The sequence below is a fragment of the Heterodontus francisci genome, chromosome 1 (genome assembly GCF_036365525.1).
Source record: "Heterodontus francisci isolate sHetFra1 chromosome 1, sHetFra1.hap1, whole genome shotgun sequence".
Lineage (NCBI taxonomy): Eukaryota > Metazoa > Chordata > Chondrichthyes > Heterodontiformes > Heterodontidae > Heterodontus > Heterodontus francisci.
In genome coordinates, this window is record NC_090371.1 from 66,882,872 (window position 1) to 66,900,470 (window position 17,599).

At 44.5% G+C, this 17,599-nt stretch overlaps 1 protein-coding gene across 1 annotated transcript in view; it reads right to left on the reverse strand.

The window, feature by feature from the left end:
* dnai1.2 (dynein, axonemal, intermediate chain 1, paralog 2) overlaps positions 1–17,599 on the reverse strand; it is a 355,371-nt gene that overhangs the window by 151,824 nt on the left and 185,948 nt on the right. The window contains exons 14-15 of the mRNA XM_068031491.1: positions 15,666–15,755; positions 4,599–4,686 (exon numbers count right to left, since the gene is read on the reverse strand). Of these exons, the coding sequence (XP_067887592.1) occupies positions 4,599–4,686; positions 15,666–15,755 (178 nt within the window). The remainder of the gene's footprint in view (positions 1–4,598; positions 4,687–15,665; positions 15,756–17,599) is intronic.

Genomic DNA, 17,599 nt, shown 5'->3' on the forward strand with positions numbered 1-17,599 from the left:
CAGTATCAGAATAAGAGGCAGGCCATTTAGGACTGAGATGAGGAGGAATTTCTTCACTCAGAGGGTGGTGAATCTGTGGAATTCTCCACCCCAGAGGGCTGTGGAGGCTCAGTCATTGAGTATGTTCAAGTCAGAGATCGATAGATTTCTAAATTTAAAGATATCGAGGGATATGGAGATAGCGTGGGAAAATGGCATTGATCAGCCACAGACTAGTTGAATGGCAAAGCAAGCTCGAGATGCTAAATGACCTCCTCCTGCTCCTATGTTCCTCTGTTTAAAATTCAAGGAAAAGAAACAGGGCCTTAATTTACTGGAATGTTTGACAGTGAATGCTAGTATTGCCATAGTGAAGTCAATAACAAATCAGAGCCCTCGTAGACAGCACGGCCAATGGCTTATCCCATAGACCAACCGTGTGGCACTATATAAAGTTGAGGACAGATGCCATTGCGAAGATTGAGGAATGGCATCAGGAAGTTAGTGACCCGTAACTTCAGATTTCACCTTAATTTCAGATTTTAAAAAAACTTAGCAAATGTTGTAAAAAGTATTTGGCAGTGCTTGCATATCCTTTCTTCAACAGAGACGTTGCAAGACAATGGGAAAAAATGAAGGTGCACAAATTTTGGAACATGGACTTCCGGGCCCTTCTCGATGAAGTGGAGCTGAGGTAAGAGTGACATTTGGAGATCCCAAGGGAGAAAACTCCTCACAAGGTGAGAAAAGTGGCATGAGGTGAAGTGATGAGTGTCACATTGTTTTTTCAATGGTTGAAGGAAAAAGTATGATCTCCTGACCAGATCAGACAACGTAAGCTTTTTCTGGATTTCAATTCAGAACTCAGCTTTCTATTATATGTAAAAAAAAGTTGGATGTTGTTTTAGGATGACTGACTTCAACCAGACATGGTTGCCCTTCTATTTCAGTGTTTGTACATGGGAGAATGTTTGGTACTTTTAATAAGTGATCTGTTTGTTTGCCCAAGGAAGAATCCAAAGACAAGTGAATTAAACTTGTATAAAACACAGGTTTGGCCTCAACTGGAGTATTGCATCCAGTTCTGGGCATCACAATTTAGGAAAAATGTGAAGGCATTGGAGAGGGTGCAGAAAAAATTCATGAGAATGGTTCCAGGGATGAGGAACTTCAATTACTTAGATAGATTGGAGATGTTGGGACTGTTTTCCTTGGCGAAGAGAAGGCTTGAGAGGAGATTTCATAGAGGTATTCAAAATCATGAGGGGTCTGGTCAGAGCAGATAGGGAGGAACTGTTCCCATTGGTGGAAGGATTGAGAACTGGAGGATACAGATTTAAAGTAATTGGCAAAAGGAGCATTGGCGACATGAGGAAAAACATTTCCACACAGTGAGTGGTTAGGATCTGGAATGCACTGTCTGAGAGTGTGCTGGAGGCAGATTCAATCGAGGCATTCAAGAGGGAATTGGATTATTACCTGAAAAGGACTATGGGGAGAAGGTGGGGGAGTGGCATTCAGTGAATTGCTCCTTCAGAGAGCCAGCACAGATATGACGGGTCAAATGGCCTCCTTCTGTGCTGTAACCATGCTATGATTCTATGTGTTACGAAAGTCGGTTACCCGAGGAGACAGCTTTTCTCGATAGGCGAATTGCTGAATTTGACAGCTTCAGTCTCTGCTGAAGAAAAGATTCCAATGCCTGAAAAGAAGGCTGTCACATTGATAACTGTACCTTTTTTTCCAATTTGTTCATGGGATGTGCGCATCACTGACAAGGCCAGCATTTATTGCCCATCCCTAATTGACCTTGAGAAGGTGGTGGTGAGCTGCCTTCTTAAACCACTGAAGTCCATATGGTGTAGGTACATGCATAGTGTTGTTAGGGAGGGAGTTACAGGACTTTGACTCAGTGACAGTGCTGGAGCAGCGATATAGTTCCAACTCAGGATGGTGTGTGACCTGGAGGGGAATTTGCAGGTGGTGGTGTTCTCATGCCTCTGCTGCCCTGTTCTTCTGGATGGTACAGGTCACGGATTTGTAAGATATTATTGAAGGAGCTTTGGTGAGTTGCTGCAGTGCATAGAATCACAGAGTTATTTACAACACAGAAGGAGGCCATTCAGCCCATTGAGTCCACTCTCCACAGACCTATCCAGTCAGTCCCACTCCCTTGCTTGATCCCCATAGCCCTGCAAGTTTATTTCCTTCAGGTGGCCATCCAATTTCCTTTTGAAATCACTGATTGTCTCCGCTTCCACCACCCTCGTGGGCAGAGAGTTCCAGGTTATTGCCATCCGCTGTGTAAAAAAGTTCTTCCTCACATTTCCCCAGCTTATCTTGCCCAAAACCTTCAACCTGTGTCCCCTAGTCCTTGTACCATCAGTTAATGGGAACAGTTTTTCCTTGTCTAACTTATCCAAGCCTGTCATAATCTTGTACACCTCTATTAAATCTCCCCTCAATTTTCTTTGCTTTAAGGAGAACAACCCCAGCTTCTCCAATCTAACATAGTAACTAAAATCCCTGGAACCATTCAGGTAAATCTCCTTTGCACCCTCTCAAGGACCCTGACGTCCTTTCTAAAGTGTGGTGACCAGAACTGGATGCAATATTCCAGTTGGGGACTAACTAGAGCTTTATAAAGGTTCAGCATAACTTCCCAGCTTCTGTATTCTATACCTCTATTTATGAAGCTCAAGATCTCATATCCTTTGACAACCATTCTCTCAATATGTCCTGCCACTTTCAAGATCGATGCACATGGACCTCCAGGTCCCTCTGTTCCTGCACATGTTTTAAAACTGTACGATTATGTATATATTGCCTCTCCCTATTCCTTCTGCCAAAATGCATCACCTCACACTTGTCAGTATTAAATTCCATCTGCCACCTGTCTGCCCATTCTTCTAGCCTATGTATGTCCTGTTGCAGGTGGTTCATATCATCCTCAGTATTTGCCATACCTCCAAGTTTGTCGGTGATGAAAGGAGCGAATGTTTAACATGTCGGATGGGGTGCCAATCAAGCAGGCTGCTTTGTCCTGGATGGTGTTGAGCTTCTTGAGTGTTGTTGGAGTTGCATTCATCCAGGCAAGTGGGGAGTGTTCCATCACACTCCTGACTTGAGCCTTGTAGATGGTGGAAAGGCTCTCTGGGAGTCAGGAGGTGAGTTACTTGTCGCAGAATTCCCAGCCTCTGACCTGCTCGTAGCCACATTATTTATATGGTTGCTCTAGTTAGGTTTCTGGTCAATGGTAACCCCCAGGATGTTGATGGCAGGGAATTCAGTGATGGTAAAGCCATTGAATGTCAAGGGGAGATGGTTAGATTCTCTCTTGTTTGAGAAGGTCATTACGTGGCACTTGTGTGGAGCAACTTTTACTTAAAACTTATCAATCCAAGCTTGAATGCTATCCAGGTCTTGCTGCATGCAGGCACAGACAGCTTCAGTATCTGAGGAGTTGGAAATGGAACTGTACATCACCACTTCTGATCTTATGATGGAGGGAAGATCACCTCAAAGAACACAACCCATGTAGCATTTTCCCTGTTTTCTCACCACAAGGCAAGTTGATGAGCTCAGTCTAGAGCTGAAATCACCTTCCTTAAGGAGCTGAATATCCCTGAGGAATGGGACTTACAGACTAATAGCGCCATGGAGCTGTGACTATAGGTTAACTGAGGTGGACACTGTATTGGAATGGTTTTGTGAATTTCACAACTTCTTGCCTTGCCTCTTGGGCAGCCATCCACCCAAAGATGAGGTTGTGGGTTCATGACCCATTCCACTGACATCAGCACACAATCCAGGCTGTATAGTACTGAGGGAGTGCTGCTCTTGGAGGTACTGTCTTTCAGTTGAAGGTAAAACCAAGGCCTTGTCTCCCTTCTCAGGTGGATGTAAATGATCCTATGGCACTATTTGAAGAACAACTGGGAAGTTCACTCAGTATGCGGATAGGGCAGCAAAGTGGAGTTGAGGTAGAAGATCAGCCATGATGTAATTGAATGGCAGAGGGGGTATGAGGGCCCATATGGCATACTCCTACTCCTACTTCTTATGCTCTAATGTGCACTGGCTAATATTTATCTATTAACCAACATTAAAACCAGCTAATCCAGTCTTTATCTCGTTGATGCATGTGGGATCTTGCTGTGCACAAGTTAGCTACTACATTTCCCTACATTACAACAGTGACCACTTCACTGCTGTAATCACTTCTTTCTTTCTTTGAAAATCTGTCAAGTGCTAAAAATGTACACTACCTTTATGATCTACTTGTGATCTTCTACTAAATCACACCCAGAATACTTTTTACAACTTACCGTTGGGTAGAATTTTTTTTTTAATGTCCTGTCAACAATTATAACGTGGAGGAACATAAAATTTAATTGGGTAACAGAACTTGCTAAAATTTTCTGTAACCCGTATTACCAGTTCTGATATGTAAGAAATGCAAATATCTGTCCTTAAGGTATATAATTTACTTGAATAAGAAACTGAGTGCAGGAAATTCCACATTAGTTCTGCTTTAAAATTCTTGAAGAGGAAAAATAATTAATAGCTGTTTGTAAGCAAGTAATTGATAGATGATACGATTAAATGTTGTGGCTTACCCATAATTTGCAGCTGCAAATTTTCCAGTGCATCCTTGCAAATTCCTTCCATTATAAGTTTGATAATATCTGTATGAACAAGTTCATCCTGGCAGTAGGAAGAATATACTTCAGTTACTGTATTTTCTAAACTAAATGCTGAGGCAGCAAGAAGAATGTGAGGGCACCTCAAAATGGAGGTGTCCATGGAAGGGTAAGCTTTATGTACATTTTTAAATGGGCCAAGCAGGCATGCCCCTAAGAATGGAGAAAAAACCCCTCCAGCAGCAGTGTTGGGGCCACTAGCATGGCCTTTGCTGACGCCAAAGAGCTTCTGGCTCCAATGGCTTGACCACCCCCTGGGAAGCCAGTTCCATGCAGCTGGTAGCCTCCCCATGCAGTGGGGGGGGGGGGGGGGGGGGGGGTGGTGCTCCCCCACCACTGGCAAAATGCCAACAGCCTGGGAAAATCGCTGTTAATTGGGCTTTTAAGGTGCACTTTGATAGAAAAAGGTACACAGAAGACAGGCACTAAGGGGACTGGATTAAAGGTCCTCCAGAGATGGGCTAACATACCTACAAACATACAAATTAGTAGCACTAATAGGCCATTCAACCCATTTGAGCCTTCTCCGCCATTCAACAAGATCATGGCTGATCTGATTGTGGCCTCAACTCCACTTTCCCACCTACCCCCAATACCCTCTGACTCCCTTTATCTATATCTTCCTTAAAAATGTTCAATGATCCTGGCTCCACCACGCTCTGGGGAAGTGAGTTCCAAAGACTCGCAATCCTCTGAGAGAAAAAATTTCTCCTCATCGCCGTCTTAAATAGGCGACCCCTTATTTTTAATCTGTGTCCCCTCGTTCTAGTCTCACCCATAAGGGGAAACATCCTTTCAGCATCCACCCTGTCAAGTCTCCTCAGGATCTTATATGTTTTAATAAGATCACCTCTCATTCTTCTAAGCAACAATGGATACAGACCCAACCTGTCCAAACTTTCATCGTAAGATAACCCCCCATCCCAGGTATCAGTCGAGCGAACCTTAGAGTCATAGAGTCATCTGAACTGCCTGCAACGCATTTATATCCTTTCTTAAATAAGGAGACTCAAACTGTACACAGTACTACAAGAGAGAATCTAACCATCTCCCCATGACATTCAACGGCTTTATCATCACTGAATCCCCCACCATCAACATCCTGGGTTACCATTGACCAGAAACCTAACTAGACCAGCTATATAAATACTGTGGCTACAAGAGCAGGTCAGAGGCTGGGAATTCTGCAGCGAGTAACTCACCTCCTGACTCCCAGATCCTTTCCACCATCTACAAGGCACAAGTCAAGAGTGTGATGGAATACTCCCCACTTGCCTGGATGAATGCAGCTCCAACAACACTCAAGAAACTCAACAACTGTAGCAAAGCATCTCTACTTTTACATTCCATTCCCCTTGCAATAATGACAACATTCCATTTGCCTTCATAATCACTTGCTGTATCTGCATATCAACCTTTTGTGATTCATGTACCAGGACATCCAAATCCCTCTGTACCTCAGAGGTCGGCAATCTTTCTCTACTTAAATAATATGCTGCTTTACTATTCTTCTTACCAAAGTGAATAAGTTCATATTTTCCCACATTATACTCCATTTGCCAATTTTTTTCCCACTCACTTAACATATCTATATCCCTTTCAGACTCCTTGAACTGAATTTTACCAGCTCCTCGACGCCGCGGGTTGCAGTGGGGGGGGCCGATAAAATTCAGCAGGGAGAGGCCCGCCTGGACCCGTGATGTTGTGAAGGGCCCATTGCATATTAACGGCGGCAGGGCAACCTTGGTGTGGCCCTCCTGCCGCCTAGTGGCGGGCCCTTTATCTTAATATTCAAATTCGCAATAAAGAGAGGATAAAGAACTTACCTGCAGGCAGCGGCCATCCTACACCGATTTTACGGCCGCCATTTGTACTCCGCGTGCTTTCAGAACTTCGTATGGTGAGGAGGGGGGAGGAATAACATTTTAAGGGCCGGAGGGGTGGAGGAGTGGGGAAAACATTTTTCATTGGCCGTGGGGATGGTGGGAAGGGGTTGAAGGGCAGAGTGCAAACTTTGGGGTTTAAAGGTCGGGACTGTCAAGAATGGTTTTTCGAGGGGGAGAGGGAAATAAGTTTATTGTCTGATCATTGTGGAGGTGGAAGTGGTGCTTTTATGTTAAATGTAATGTTTTTATTAAAAGTTAAAGTCCTGGCCCATTTAAAAATTAAAATCTCTGCTAAGAGCTTAAAACCCTTTAAAAATGGCACTGGCACTTGCGCAGTGGCGCCGGCCACCGTTTCCGGGGACGCGGCAGCCGCTCCTCTATGTCATTAGGGGTGGCCACTCCGTCCCCTCTATTTAAATGAGTCCCCATGCAAAGCGGCCGCCGCGGATTGCGGCACGCGAATAAAATTCAGCCTCTTATGTCATCTTTACAACTTACTTTCCGACCTATCTTTGTGTCATCAGCAAATTTAGAACTATATATTTGATCCCTTCATCCAATTCTTTGATATAAATTGTAAATAGTTGAGATCCCAGAACTGATCCCAGTGGCACTCCACTTATCACATCTTGCCAACCTGAAAATGACCCATGTATACCTACTCTCTGTTTCCTGTTAGCTAACCAATCCTCTATACATGCTGATATGTTACCCCCAATGCCATGAACTCTTATTTTGCTTAGTAACCTTTGATGTGGCACCTTGTCAAATGCCTTCTGGAAATCTAAGTATAGTACATCCACGGGTTCCCCTTTATCCATGTTATTTGCTACTTCCTCAAAGAACTCCAATAAATTAGTCAAACATGATTTCCCTTTCATAAAGCCATGTTCGGTCTGCCTGATTATACTGAGATTTTCTAAGTGCCTGCTATAACCTCCTTAATAATAGATTCCAGTATTTTCCCTATGATGGATGTTATGCTAACTGGCCTGCAGTTTCCTGCTTTCTGTTTCCCTCCTTTCTTGAATAGAGGAGTCAATTTCGCTATTTTTGAATCCGATGGGACCTTTTCAGAATCTAGGGAATTTTGGAAAATTAAAACCAATGCATCTACTATCTCAGCAACCACTTCTTTTAAGACCCTAGGATGAAGTCTATCAGGGCCTGGGGACGTCAGCTTTTAGTTCTAATAATTTTGTCAGTACCCTTTCCCTGGTGATTGTAATTATTTTAAGTTCCTGCCTCCTTTTCACCTCCTGATTCACAATTATGTCTGGGATGTTATGTATCCTCTACAGTGAAGGCAGATGCAAAATATATGTTCAATTCTTCTTATTAATCTTCTTATTTTCCATTATTAATTTGCAGACTCACTGTCTAGAGGACTAACGCTCACCTTACTTACTCTTTTCCTTTTAAATATCTCTTAGTACCTGTTTTTATCTTCCTAGCTAGCTTTCTCTTGTACTCCAATTTCTCCCTCCTTATTAATCTTTTAATCATTCTTTGCTGTTCTTTATATTCTGCCCAATCTTCTTACCGACCACTCATCTTTGCAGAATGATATGCTTTTTCTTTTAATTTGATACTATTGTCATGTCGACTACCACCTGCCAAGAATGAGGCATATTAATTCACCATTTGGACATTAAATTTCAAATTGTTGCTGGGAAGAAGAGAAGGCCTGTTACAAGGGCTGCCAGACACTTGAATAACAGCAAAATACTGCAGATGCTGGAAATCTGAAATAAAAAAAAATGGTGGAAATACTCAACAGGTCTGGCAGCATCTGTTCAGAGAGAAGCAGAGTTAGCATTTCAGGTCAGTGATCTTTCATCAGAACTGGCAAAGGTTTGAAATTTAATAGGTTTGAAGCAAATAAAGCAGGGGTGGGGCAGAAGATAAAAAAAGGGAAGATGTTGATCGGACAGAGGGTCACAGAGAATAATTGACCAGAAGGTCATGGAGCAAAGGCAAAGGATGTATTAATGGTGTGGTGAAAGACAAAGCATTAGTGCAGAGAGGGTGTTAAATGACAGAATATTGAACAGCCCTGGCCAAAAGCACAAACATGAAAAAACAGTGGGCAGGCACATGGTAAAAAAATGAATGATGAAGCAAACTAAAATGAAATAAAAAGAAGAAAAAATAAAAATAAAAAAGGGGGACCAGTCATGCTCTGAAATTATTGAACTCAATGTTCAGTCAGGTAGGTTGTCCAAAAACATGATCCATTTCAACACACACACCCCCATCGCCCCGCCCCCTGCTCTCATGCACACATCTCTGTCCTGGGCTTGCTGCAGTGTTCCAGTGAACAGCAACACAAGCTCAAGGAACAGCATCTCATTTACTGATTAGGCACGCTACATTGAAGACACATGAACACTAAGAGAGAGAAAGTCTCCCACAGTGAACAAGGTTTAAGAAGAATACTGGGACCCAACAAAATGCAAGACTACCTACAATCAAGGATTACAGCGAGCTCGAAGCACAGTAAAAAAAACCCCTTCAAAGATTGCCTCAAACTTTTTACTTTATTTTTCTCTGCCTCCATATTTGCATGTGTGTATCGCGTGTGCGTGCTAGTATGGGCACGTCATATACCCATAGGCATTAACCGTATTAGAGTTTAAGTTTAAGGTTTAATAAATTTCATTTTTCTTCTTTAAACTGAAGAAAGCCTGTTTATGCTCATTTCTTTGTCTTATAATTGGGAAGCTGTGAACAAAGAGGGAGCTCAAAACACAGTATGTTTAAAATGAAACCCTGTCACAATAAGACAGCAAAAGACTCCTAGACGCCATTCTCACCTGGTCAGAACAGAAATTTGGGTGCTAGGGTTTGGAATTTTACCCACAGACAAACGAGTGAAATTAGAAGTGGGAAGCCAAATTGTTCCCAATCAAAAGAGCAAAATTTCAATACAGGTTTCCTTGTGGATGTGTGTGATTGAAAACTAACATGTCTGCAACTGAAACTAGCAGACCTCCAAGTCAGGGTGAAGTAACTTGGGATTAGTTAAAAGCACTGTCGATGGAGGAGCTGAGGAAAATGGTTGAGCAGTGTGGGATCACTGTACGTGGCAAGGCGAGGAAATCTGAACTCCTAAGGCTAGTGGCCAACCATTTTTCCCTTGAATCTGAAGAAGCGGAGGCAGTGTTAGAAGAAGACCCAGACAGGGTACTGCTAGCAAAGATACAATTGGAACAAAGGAAGCTTGAATTAGAAGACGGAAAGCGAGAGAGAGAGAGGCAGGAAAGGGAGAAAGAGAGAGACTTCCAGATGGAACGTGAAGAAAAACAAAGACAGGAGAGGGAACGAGAGACAAAGCAGCGAGAAAAAGAAAGACAGGAGAAGGAACAGGAGAGACGAGAGAGAGAGAGAGAGAGAGAGAGAGAGAAAGAATATTCTGGAAAGAATCAGAAGAGAGAGAGCTGAAGCAGCTTGAGTTAACTAGGGGGCAACAGAGTAACCCTAGTGAAAGCATGGCCAATATGGAGGAGCAGAACTCAGGGCTGGGTACAAAATTGCTAAAGTTCGCTCAATTAATTCCAAAATTCAATGAGGAAGGTGTGGAAGCATTCTTTGTGTCATTTGAGAAACTGGCAAGGCAGCTAAAATGGCCAGCTGAGACCTGGTCTCTCTTATTGCAAAGCCAAATAACCGGAAAAGCTCATGAGGATTATTCCTTATTGCCAGATGAGAGTTCATCAAATTATGAACTGACCAAAAATGCAATTCTCGGGGCATATGATTAGTATCTGAAGCCTATCACCAAAATTTAGAACCCTCAAAAAGCGAGAAAATCAAACTTATCTGGAGTTTGAAAGAAGTAAGCAGCTGGCTTTTGACCAGTGGCTGAGGGCTTTAAAAATACAGCTCAGCTATGAGACTCTCAGAGAAGTAATCCTGTTAGAGGAATTTAAAAACTCTCTCCCATTCACAATAAAGACCCAAGTAGAGGAGCAGCGAGTTCGGGGAGCCCGGAAAGCGGCCGTTCTGGCCGATGAGTTTGCTTTAATTTATAAGTCGGTTTCCCAGGGGAGAACCTTTCCTAATCACCCCCACAAATCCGAAAAGGACAAAGGGTGGGAAGGTGATATCCGCCCAGGCAGTCCTGGAAGAGAAAGGAAAGCAGGAGACACAGGGGGACCCTCCTCCAGCCAAAAAAGAAGCTGCTGTGAGCAAGAGTGAGACCCGGAGACCGGTGTGTTTCCATTGTAATAAGGCAGGGCATTTAAAAGCTGACTGCAGGAAACTAAAGAGGAAACCTGCAGGGTTAATTGGGTCACACCCGCTCAGTGAAGACGAGGGCCTGATGCAAAACACAAAATAAGCTGTGGCTTTAACTGCAGTAAGAGTGCAACCCAGGAAACTTACTACGGCCAGTGCAGGAAAAGTTAGTAGGATTCCTGAAGGTTATCAGGGTTTTATATTTGAAGGGAAAGTAACTCCATATCTCTCGAGTGGTGCAAGCAAGCCCGTAGTAATTCTCAGGGACACAGGGGTGACCAGAACCCTTTTACTGGGAAAAGGCCTGACCTGTCCCCTAGAGAGTGTAGTGAACACCAAAATGGTGGTGAATGGTATTGGAGGGCAGTGTATGCCTGTGCCTGTACACCGGGTGCACCTGGAGAGCGACCTAGTTTTGGGACCTGTTACCGTAGGGATTGTCCCTAGTTTGCCTGTGGACGGGATTGACCTGATCCTCGGTAATGATGTGGCAGGGGTGAAGGTGAGAGCACACCCCCCCCCCCCACAGTAGTGAAAGAAAGACCGCAAGAGGTCAGAGAGACAGGGAAGTGGCAGGAGATGGTCTCCTGCAGAATCCCTGAATGTGTAGTGGATCAGGCCATGATCAAACCAGCTGCCCCCGTGGAGGTGCATTGGCACTGCAGGCAAATGACCATGACGTCTGCCTGCCCGAGACTCTCTTTGCAAAGTCAAGGAGACCCAGGGAATGAATTAAGTGGATTTTCCCTATCTGAAGCTCAGTGAGCCGACCCAGTATTGTGAGAGTTAGCACAGGCTGCCCAGTCTGAAGTGAAGCAGAGGGAGTCTCTGATTGCTACTTTTTAAAGAATGAAGTACTGATGAGGGAATGGAGTCCTCCTCACAGACCTAAGCGCAAGGAGTGGACAGTAGAAAATCAGTTAGTGGTGCCACAGAGGTACTGTGGAGAAATATTAAGAAGGGCCCACGAGACTACAGTAGCTGTAAATGCCGGTATACGAAAGACCAAAGCCCGCATAAGACAGCAGTTTGACTGGCCAAAACTCCACAAAGATGTGATGGAGTACCGCAGGAGTTGCCACATGTGCCAGGTTGAGGGGAAACCACAACCTACAATGAAACCCGCTCCTCTAAGTCCTGTAACGGTGTTTGAAGGACCCTCCAGCAGAGGGCTGGTGAACTGTAAGGAACCCGTGCCGAGAACAAAAGGGGACAGGCAAGCATATGGCTGGAAAAAGTTTAGAAAGAGAAGGGGAAAAAGTGACCAAAAGGGCAGGTTAAAGGAAATGAGGGAAGAATCCCGGATGAAAACCCCTACTGTCTGGTCAACCAACCCCGGAAAATGTGAAACATTAGACCCCACATCCTCCTATGTAAAAGAAGACTTGAGAAGCACCCCACCAGAGTTGTTAACAACATTTACAGGAACCTGCAGAGACAAACAGAGATCTCTAGGGGGAACAGAAACTGTGAGGGTGATGCCGCACTTAGTCAAAGTGTCACAGGAGAGTGCAGTCAAGTCTGCACAAGTACCTGCAGGTAGGAGTGTCACAAAAACAAAGGGGAGATGAACAAAGAATCCTCCCCCACAGTCAGAGGAAAAGGGAACCACCCATCCCCTGAAGTCTAAAGTATTTGCATGACTCAGAGTTCAGGTTAGACCCGCCCATGACTACACTCCTGAGAAAAAAAAGGGGAACTTAAAGCAGCCTTGGCACCCCAAAAAGACCATAGAGTCATAGAGTTATACAGCGCAGAAACAGGCCCTTCAGCCCATCGTGTCTGTGCTGGCCATCAAGCACCTACCTCCAACACAGAAGTCCTCGAGGTGGCCAACATCCGCAGCTTATACACACTACCCAGTCAGCGGCGCTTGAGATGGCTTGGCCATGTGAGCCGCATGGAAGATGGCAGGATCCCCAAAGACACATTGTACAACAAGCTCGCCACTGGTATCAGACCCATCGGCCGTCCATGTCTCCGCTTTAAAGACGTCTGCAAACGCGAAATGAAGTCCTGCGACATTGATCACAAGTCGTGGGAGTCAGTTGCCAGCGTTCGCCAGAGCTGGCAGGCAGCCATAAAGGCGGGGCTAAAGTGTGGCGAGTCGAAGAGACTTAGCAGTTGGCAGGAAAAAAGACAGAAGCGCAAGGGGAGAGCCAACTGTGTAACAGCCCCGACAAACAATTTCTTCTGCAGCACCTGTGGAAGAGTCTGTCAGTCTAATATTGGCCGTCATAGCCACTCCAGGCGCTGCTCCACAAACCACCGACCACCTCCAGGCACTTACCCATTGTCTCTCGAGACAAGGAGGCCAAAGAAGAAGGAGATTTCAACTTTCCCAACATTAATTGGGATAGTCATCGTGTTAAGGGCTTAGATGGAGTGGAGTTCTTAAAATGTATACAGGAGAACTTTTTAGCTCAGTATGTAGAGGATCCAACAAGGGAGGGTGCAGTGCTGGACCTAATTCTGGGGAATGAAGCCCAACAGGTGGTTGATATGTTGGTGGGGGAACATTTTGGTGATAGCAACCACATAATGGTACAATTTAAGCTTGTTACTGAGAAAGAAATAGACAAGTTGCAAAAAAAGGTTTTGGATTGGGGGAGAGCGAATTTTAGTAAAATAAGGCAGGATCTGTCCAAGGTAGACTGGAAAGAGTTACTTCTCGGGAAATCTACAGAAGAGCAGTGGGGGGCATTCAAAAAGGAAATGGGAAGGGTACAGGCCCAACATGTTCCCTCTCGGGTAACAGGTAGGAGCAACAAGCCCAGAGAACCATGGATGACCAGAAACATTCAGGGTATGATGAGAAGGAAAAGAGAGGCTTTTAGCAAATACAAGGAGAGCAAATCAACAGAAGCATTAGTGGAGTACAGAAAGTGTAGGATGGAGCTGAAGAAAGCAATTAGGAGTGCAAAGAGGGGATATGAGAAAGCTCTGGCTGGTAAAAGTAGGGAAAATCCCAAGTTATTCTATAAATATATCAATGGGAAGAGGATAACCGGGGAAAGAGTAGGACCCATTAGGAACCAAGGGGGAAATCTGTGGGTGGAGCCAGAGGTCATTGGTAGGGTGTTGAATGAATACTTCACATCTGTCTTCACCCAAGAGAATGAGGATGTAGATATGGAACTCAGAGAGAGAGACTGTGAGGTTCTTGAGCAAATTGTCATAAGGAGTGACAAGGTATTGGAGGTTTTGTCAGGCTTAAAAGCGGACAAATCTCCAGGTCCGGACGATTGTATCACAGGATGCTGTGGGAGGCGAGGGTGGAGATTGCAGGGGCTCTGACCCAAATTTTTAATTCCTCTCTGGGCACGGGGGAGGTGCCAGAGGACTGGAGAACAGCTAATGTGGTCCCACTATTTAAGAAAGGTTGTTGAGATAAGCCGGGGAATTACAGACCAGTGAGTCTCACGTCAGTGGTAGGGAAACTATTGGAGAAAATTCTGAAGGAGAAAATCTATCTCTACTTCGAGAGGCAAAATTTGATTCGGAATAGTCAGCATGGCTTTGTCAGAGGGAGGCCATGCCTAACAAATTTGATTGAATTTTTTGAGCATGTGACCAGGTGTGTAGATGAGGGTAGTGCAGTTGATGTAGTTTACATGGATTTTAGCAAAGCCTTTGACAAGGTCCCACATGGGAGACTTATCAAGAAAGCAAATGCACATGGGATACAGGGTAACTTGATAAGGTGGATTCAAAATTGGCTTAGCTGTAGGAGACAGAGAGTGATGACAGACGGCCGTTTAGGTGACTGGAAGCCAGTGTCCAGTGGTGTACCACAGGGATCTGTGCCAAGTCCCCTATTGTTTGTCATTTATATAAACGACATGGATGACTATGTGGGGGGTAGGATCAGTAAGTTCGCGGATGACACAAAGATTGGCCGAGTGGTTAACAGTGAGGTTGTGTGTCTTAGGTTACAGGAAGATATCGACGGGATGGTCAAATGGGCAGAAAGGTGGCAGATGGAATTTAACCCTGAAAAATGTGAGGTGATACACTTTGGAAGGAGTAATGTGACACGGAAGTATTCAATGAATGGCCTGACACTGTGATGTTCAGAGGAACAAAGGGACCTTGGCGTGTTTGTCCATAGATCTCTGAAGGCAGAAGGGCAGGTTAATAGGGTGGTAAAAAGGCATGTGGGACACTTGCCTTTATCAATCGAGGCATAGATTACAAAAGCAGGGAGGTCATGTTGGAGTTGTATAGAACTTTGGTAAGACCACAGCTGGAGTACTGTGTGCAATTCTGGTTGCCACATTATCGGAAGGATGTGATTGCACTGGAGGGGGTGCAGAGGCGATTCACCAGGATGGTGCCTGGCATGGAACATTTAAGCTATGAAGAGAGGTTCGATAGGCTTGGGCTTTTTCGCTGGAGCAGAGAAGACTGAGGGGTGACCTGATTGAGGTGTACAAGATTATGAGGGGCATGGATAGGGAGCAGCTGTTCCCCTTAGTTGAAGGGTCAGTTATGAGGGGACACAAGTTTAAGGTGAGGAGCAGGAGGTTTAAGGGGGATTTGAGGAAGAACTTTTTTACCCAGAGGGTGGTGACGGTCTGGAATGCACTGCCTGGGAGGGTGGTAGAGGCAGGTTGCATCACATCCTTTAAAAAGTACCTGGATGAGCACTTGGCACGTCATAACATTCAAGGCTATGGGCCAAGTGCTGGCAAATGGGATTAGGTAGACAGGTCAGGTGTCTTTAATGCATCGGTGCAGACTCGATGGGCTGAAGGGCCTCTTCTGCACTGTATTATTCTGTGATTCTGTGTGATTCCTCACAGCTGTTATTGATTCCTTAACACCAGCAAAATAAAAGTTGCAGGAAAACACTTGCCTTAATCAAAGCCCAAGAAATAACCCGTCCATCTGATGAGATTGAAAAGAAGTTGATATTGTTGTCCAGGTCATTTTTTTGCCACTTCACCTGTAAGAATGAAATGCTAAAATTGGTCTCAGTGCACAGCAGTTAAAAATGGGTCCAACATGCAAATCATTCCTTTTGTCACGCAAGGTTTTGCTTGCCGTTTGCTATTAAAGATCAGTCATGGCCCTTGCTATGCTAATAGCAGGGCATATTTTTTGTTTTGTTTTGTGCATCGAGTAAGAGAGCAGGTTATAACCAAAGGCAATGACAACCATCGAATGAAACTGTTCTGGGGTCAGTTAACTTATATAATTCTAATGGAGCAAAGGCAAGAGTGAGTCAGTGGGCGAAACTATGGCAGATGAAGTTCAACATGCGAAGTCTGAGGTTATCCACTTTGGATTCGATAAAGACAAATCAGAGTATTTTCTTAATGGTGAGAGACTAGGAGCTGTGGAGGAGCAAAGAGATTTAGTTGTTCATACACACAAGTCACTAAAACCTGTTACAAAAAAGCAATCAAAAAGGCTAAAAGCCTTTATCTCAAAGGGGTTGTATTCAAAAGTGAGGACATGATGATTCAGTTGTGCAGTCATCTGGAGTACTTCTTTCAGTTTTGGGCAACAAACCTCAGGAAAAATATAAAAACAGGAAATGCTGAAAATACTCAGCAGGTCTGGTAGCATCTGTGGACAGAGAAACAGAGTTAACTTTTCAGGTCTATGACCTTTCATCAGAATGGAAAGATATATTGCCCTTGGAGGGGGTAACAGGGCAGATTGAGCAGAATGGTACCAGGGTTACAAGAATTTACAGCACAGAAACAAGCCATTTGGCCCAACATGTCCATGCCAGTGTTTATGCTTCACCTGAGCCTCTTCCCACCCTTCATCTTACTCCAATAACAGATCCTTTTATTCCTTTCTCCCGCTTGTGCTTTCTCTTGAATGCATCCATGCTATTCACCTCAACTACTCTTTGTGGTAGTGAGTTCCACGTTCTAACTACGCTCCGGGAAAGGAGTTTATCCTAAATTCCTTATTGGATTTATTAGCAATTATCATATATTTACGGTCTCCAGTTCTGGCTTCGCCCACAAGTGGAAACATCTTCTCTAGTCTGCCCTATAAAACCCTTTGATTATGACACCTGTAGTCAGAGGAGAACTTCTGCTCCACCTGGATCCACAGGAATGTTTAAAACATTATTTTAAAACTTAGCTTCTGTTTGCCTCTGAAGAATCCTGAGTCAGAACAAAGAACAAAGAAAGAACAAAGAAAATTACAGCACAGGAACAGGTCCTTCGGCCCTCCAAGCCTGCGCCGATCCAGATCCTCTGTCTAAACCTGTCGCCTATTTTCTAAGGATCTGTATCTCTTTGCTTCCTGCCCATTCATGTATCTGTCTCGATACATCTTAAAAGACGCTATCGTGCCCGTGTCTACCACCTCCGCTGGCAACACATTCCAGGCACCCACCACCCTCTGCGTAAAGAACTTTCCACGCATGTCCCCCCTAGACTTTTCCCCTCTCACTTTGAACTCGTGACTCCTAGTAATTGAATCCCCCACTCTGGGAAAAAGCTTCTTGCTATCCACCCTGTCTATACCTCTCATGATTTTGTACACCTCAATCAGGTCCCCCCTCAACCTCCGTCTTTCTAATGAAAATAATCCTAATCTACTCAACCTCTCTTCATAGCTAGCGCCCTCCATACCAGGCAACATCCTGGTGAACCTCCTCTGCACCCTCTCCAAAGCATCTACACCCTTTTGGTAATGTGGCGACCAGAACTGCACGCAGTATTCCAAATGTGGCCGAACCAAAGTCTTATACAACTGTAACATGACCTGCCAACTCTTGTACTCAATACCCCGTCTGATGAAGGAAAGCATGCCGTATGC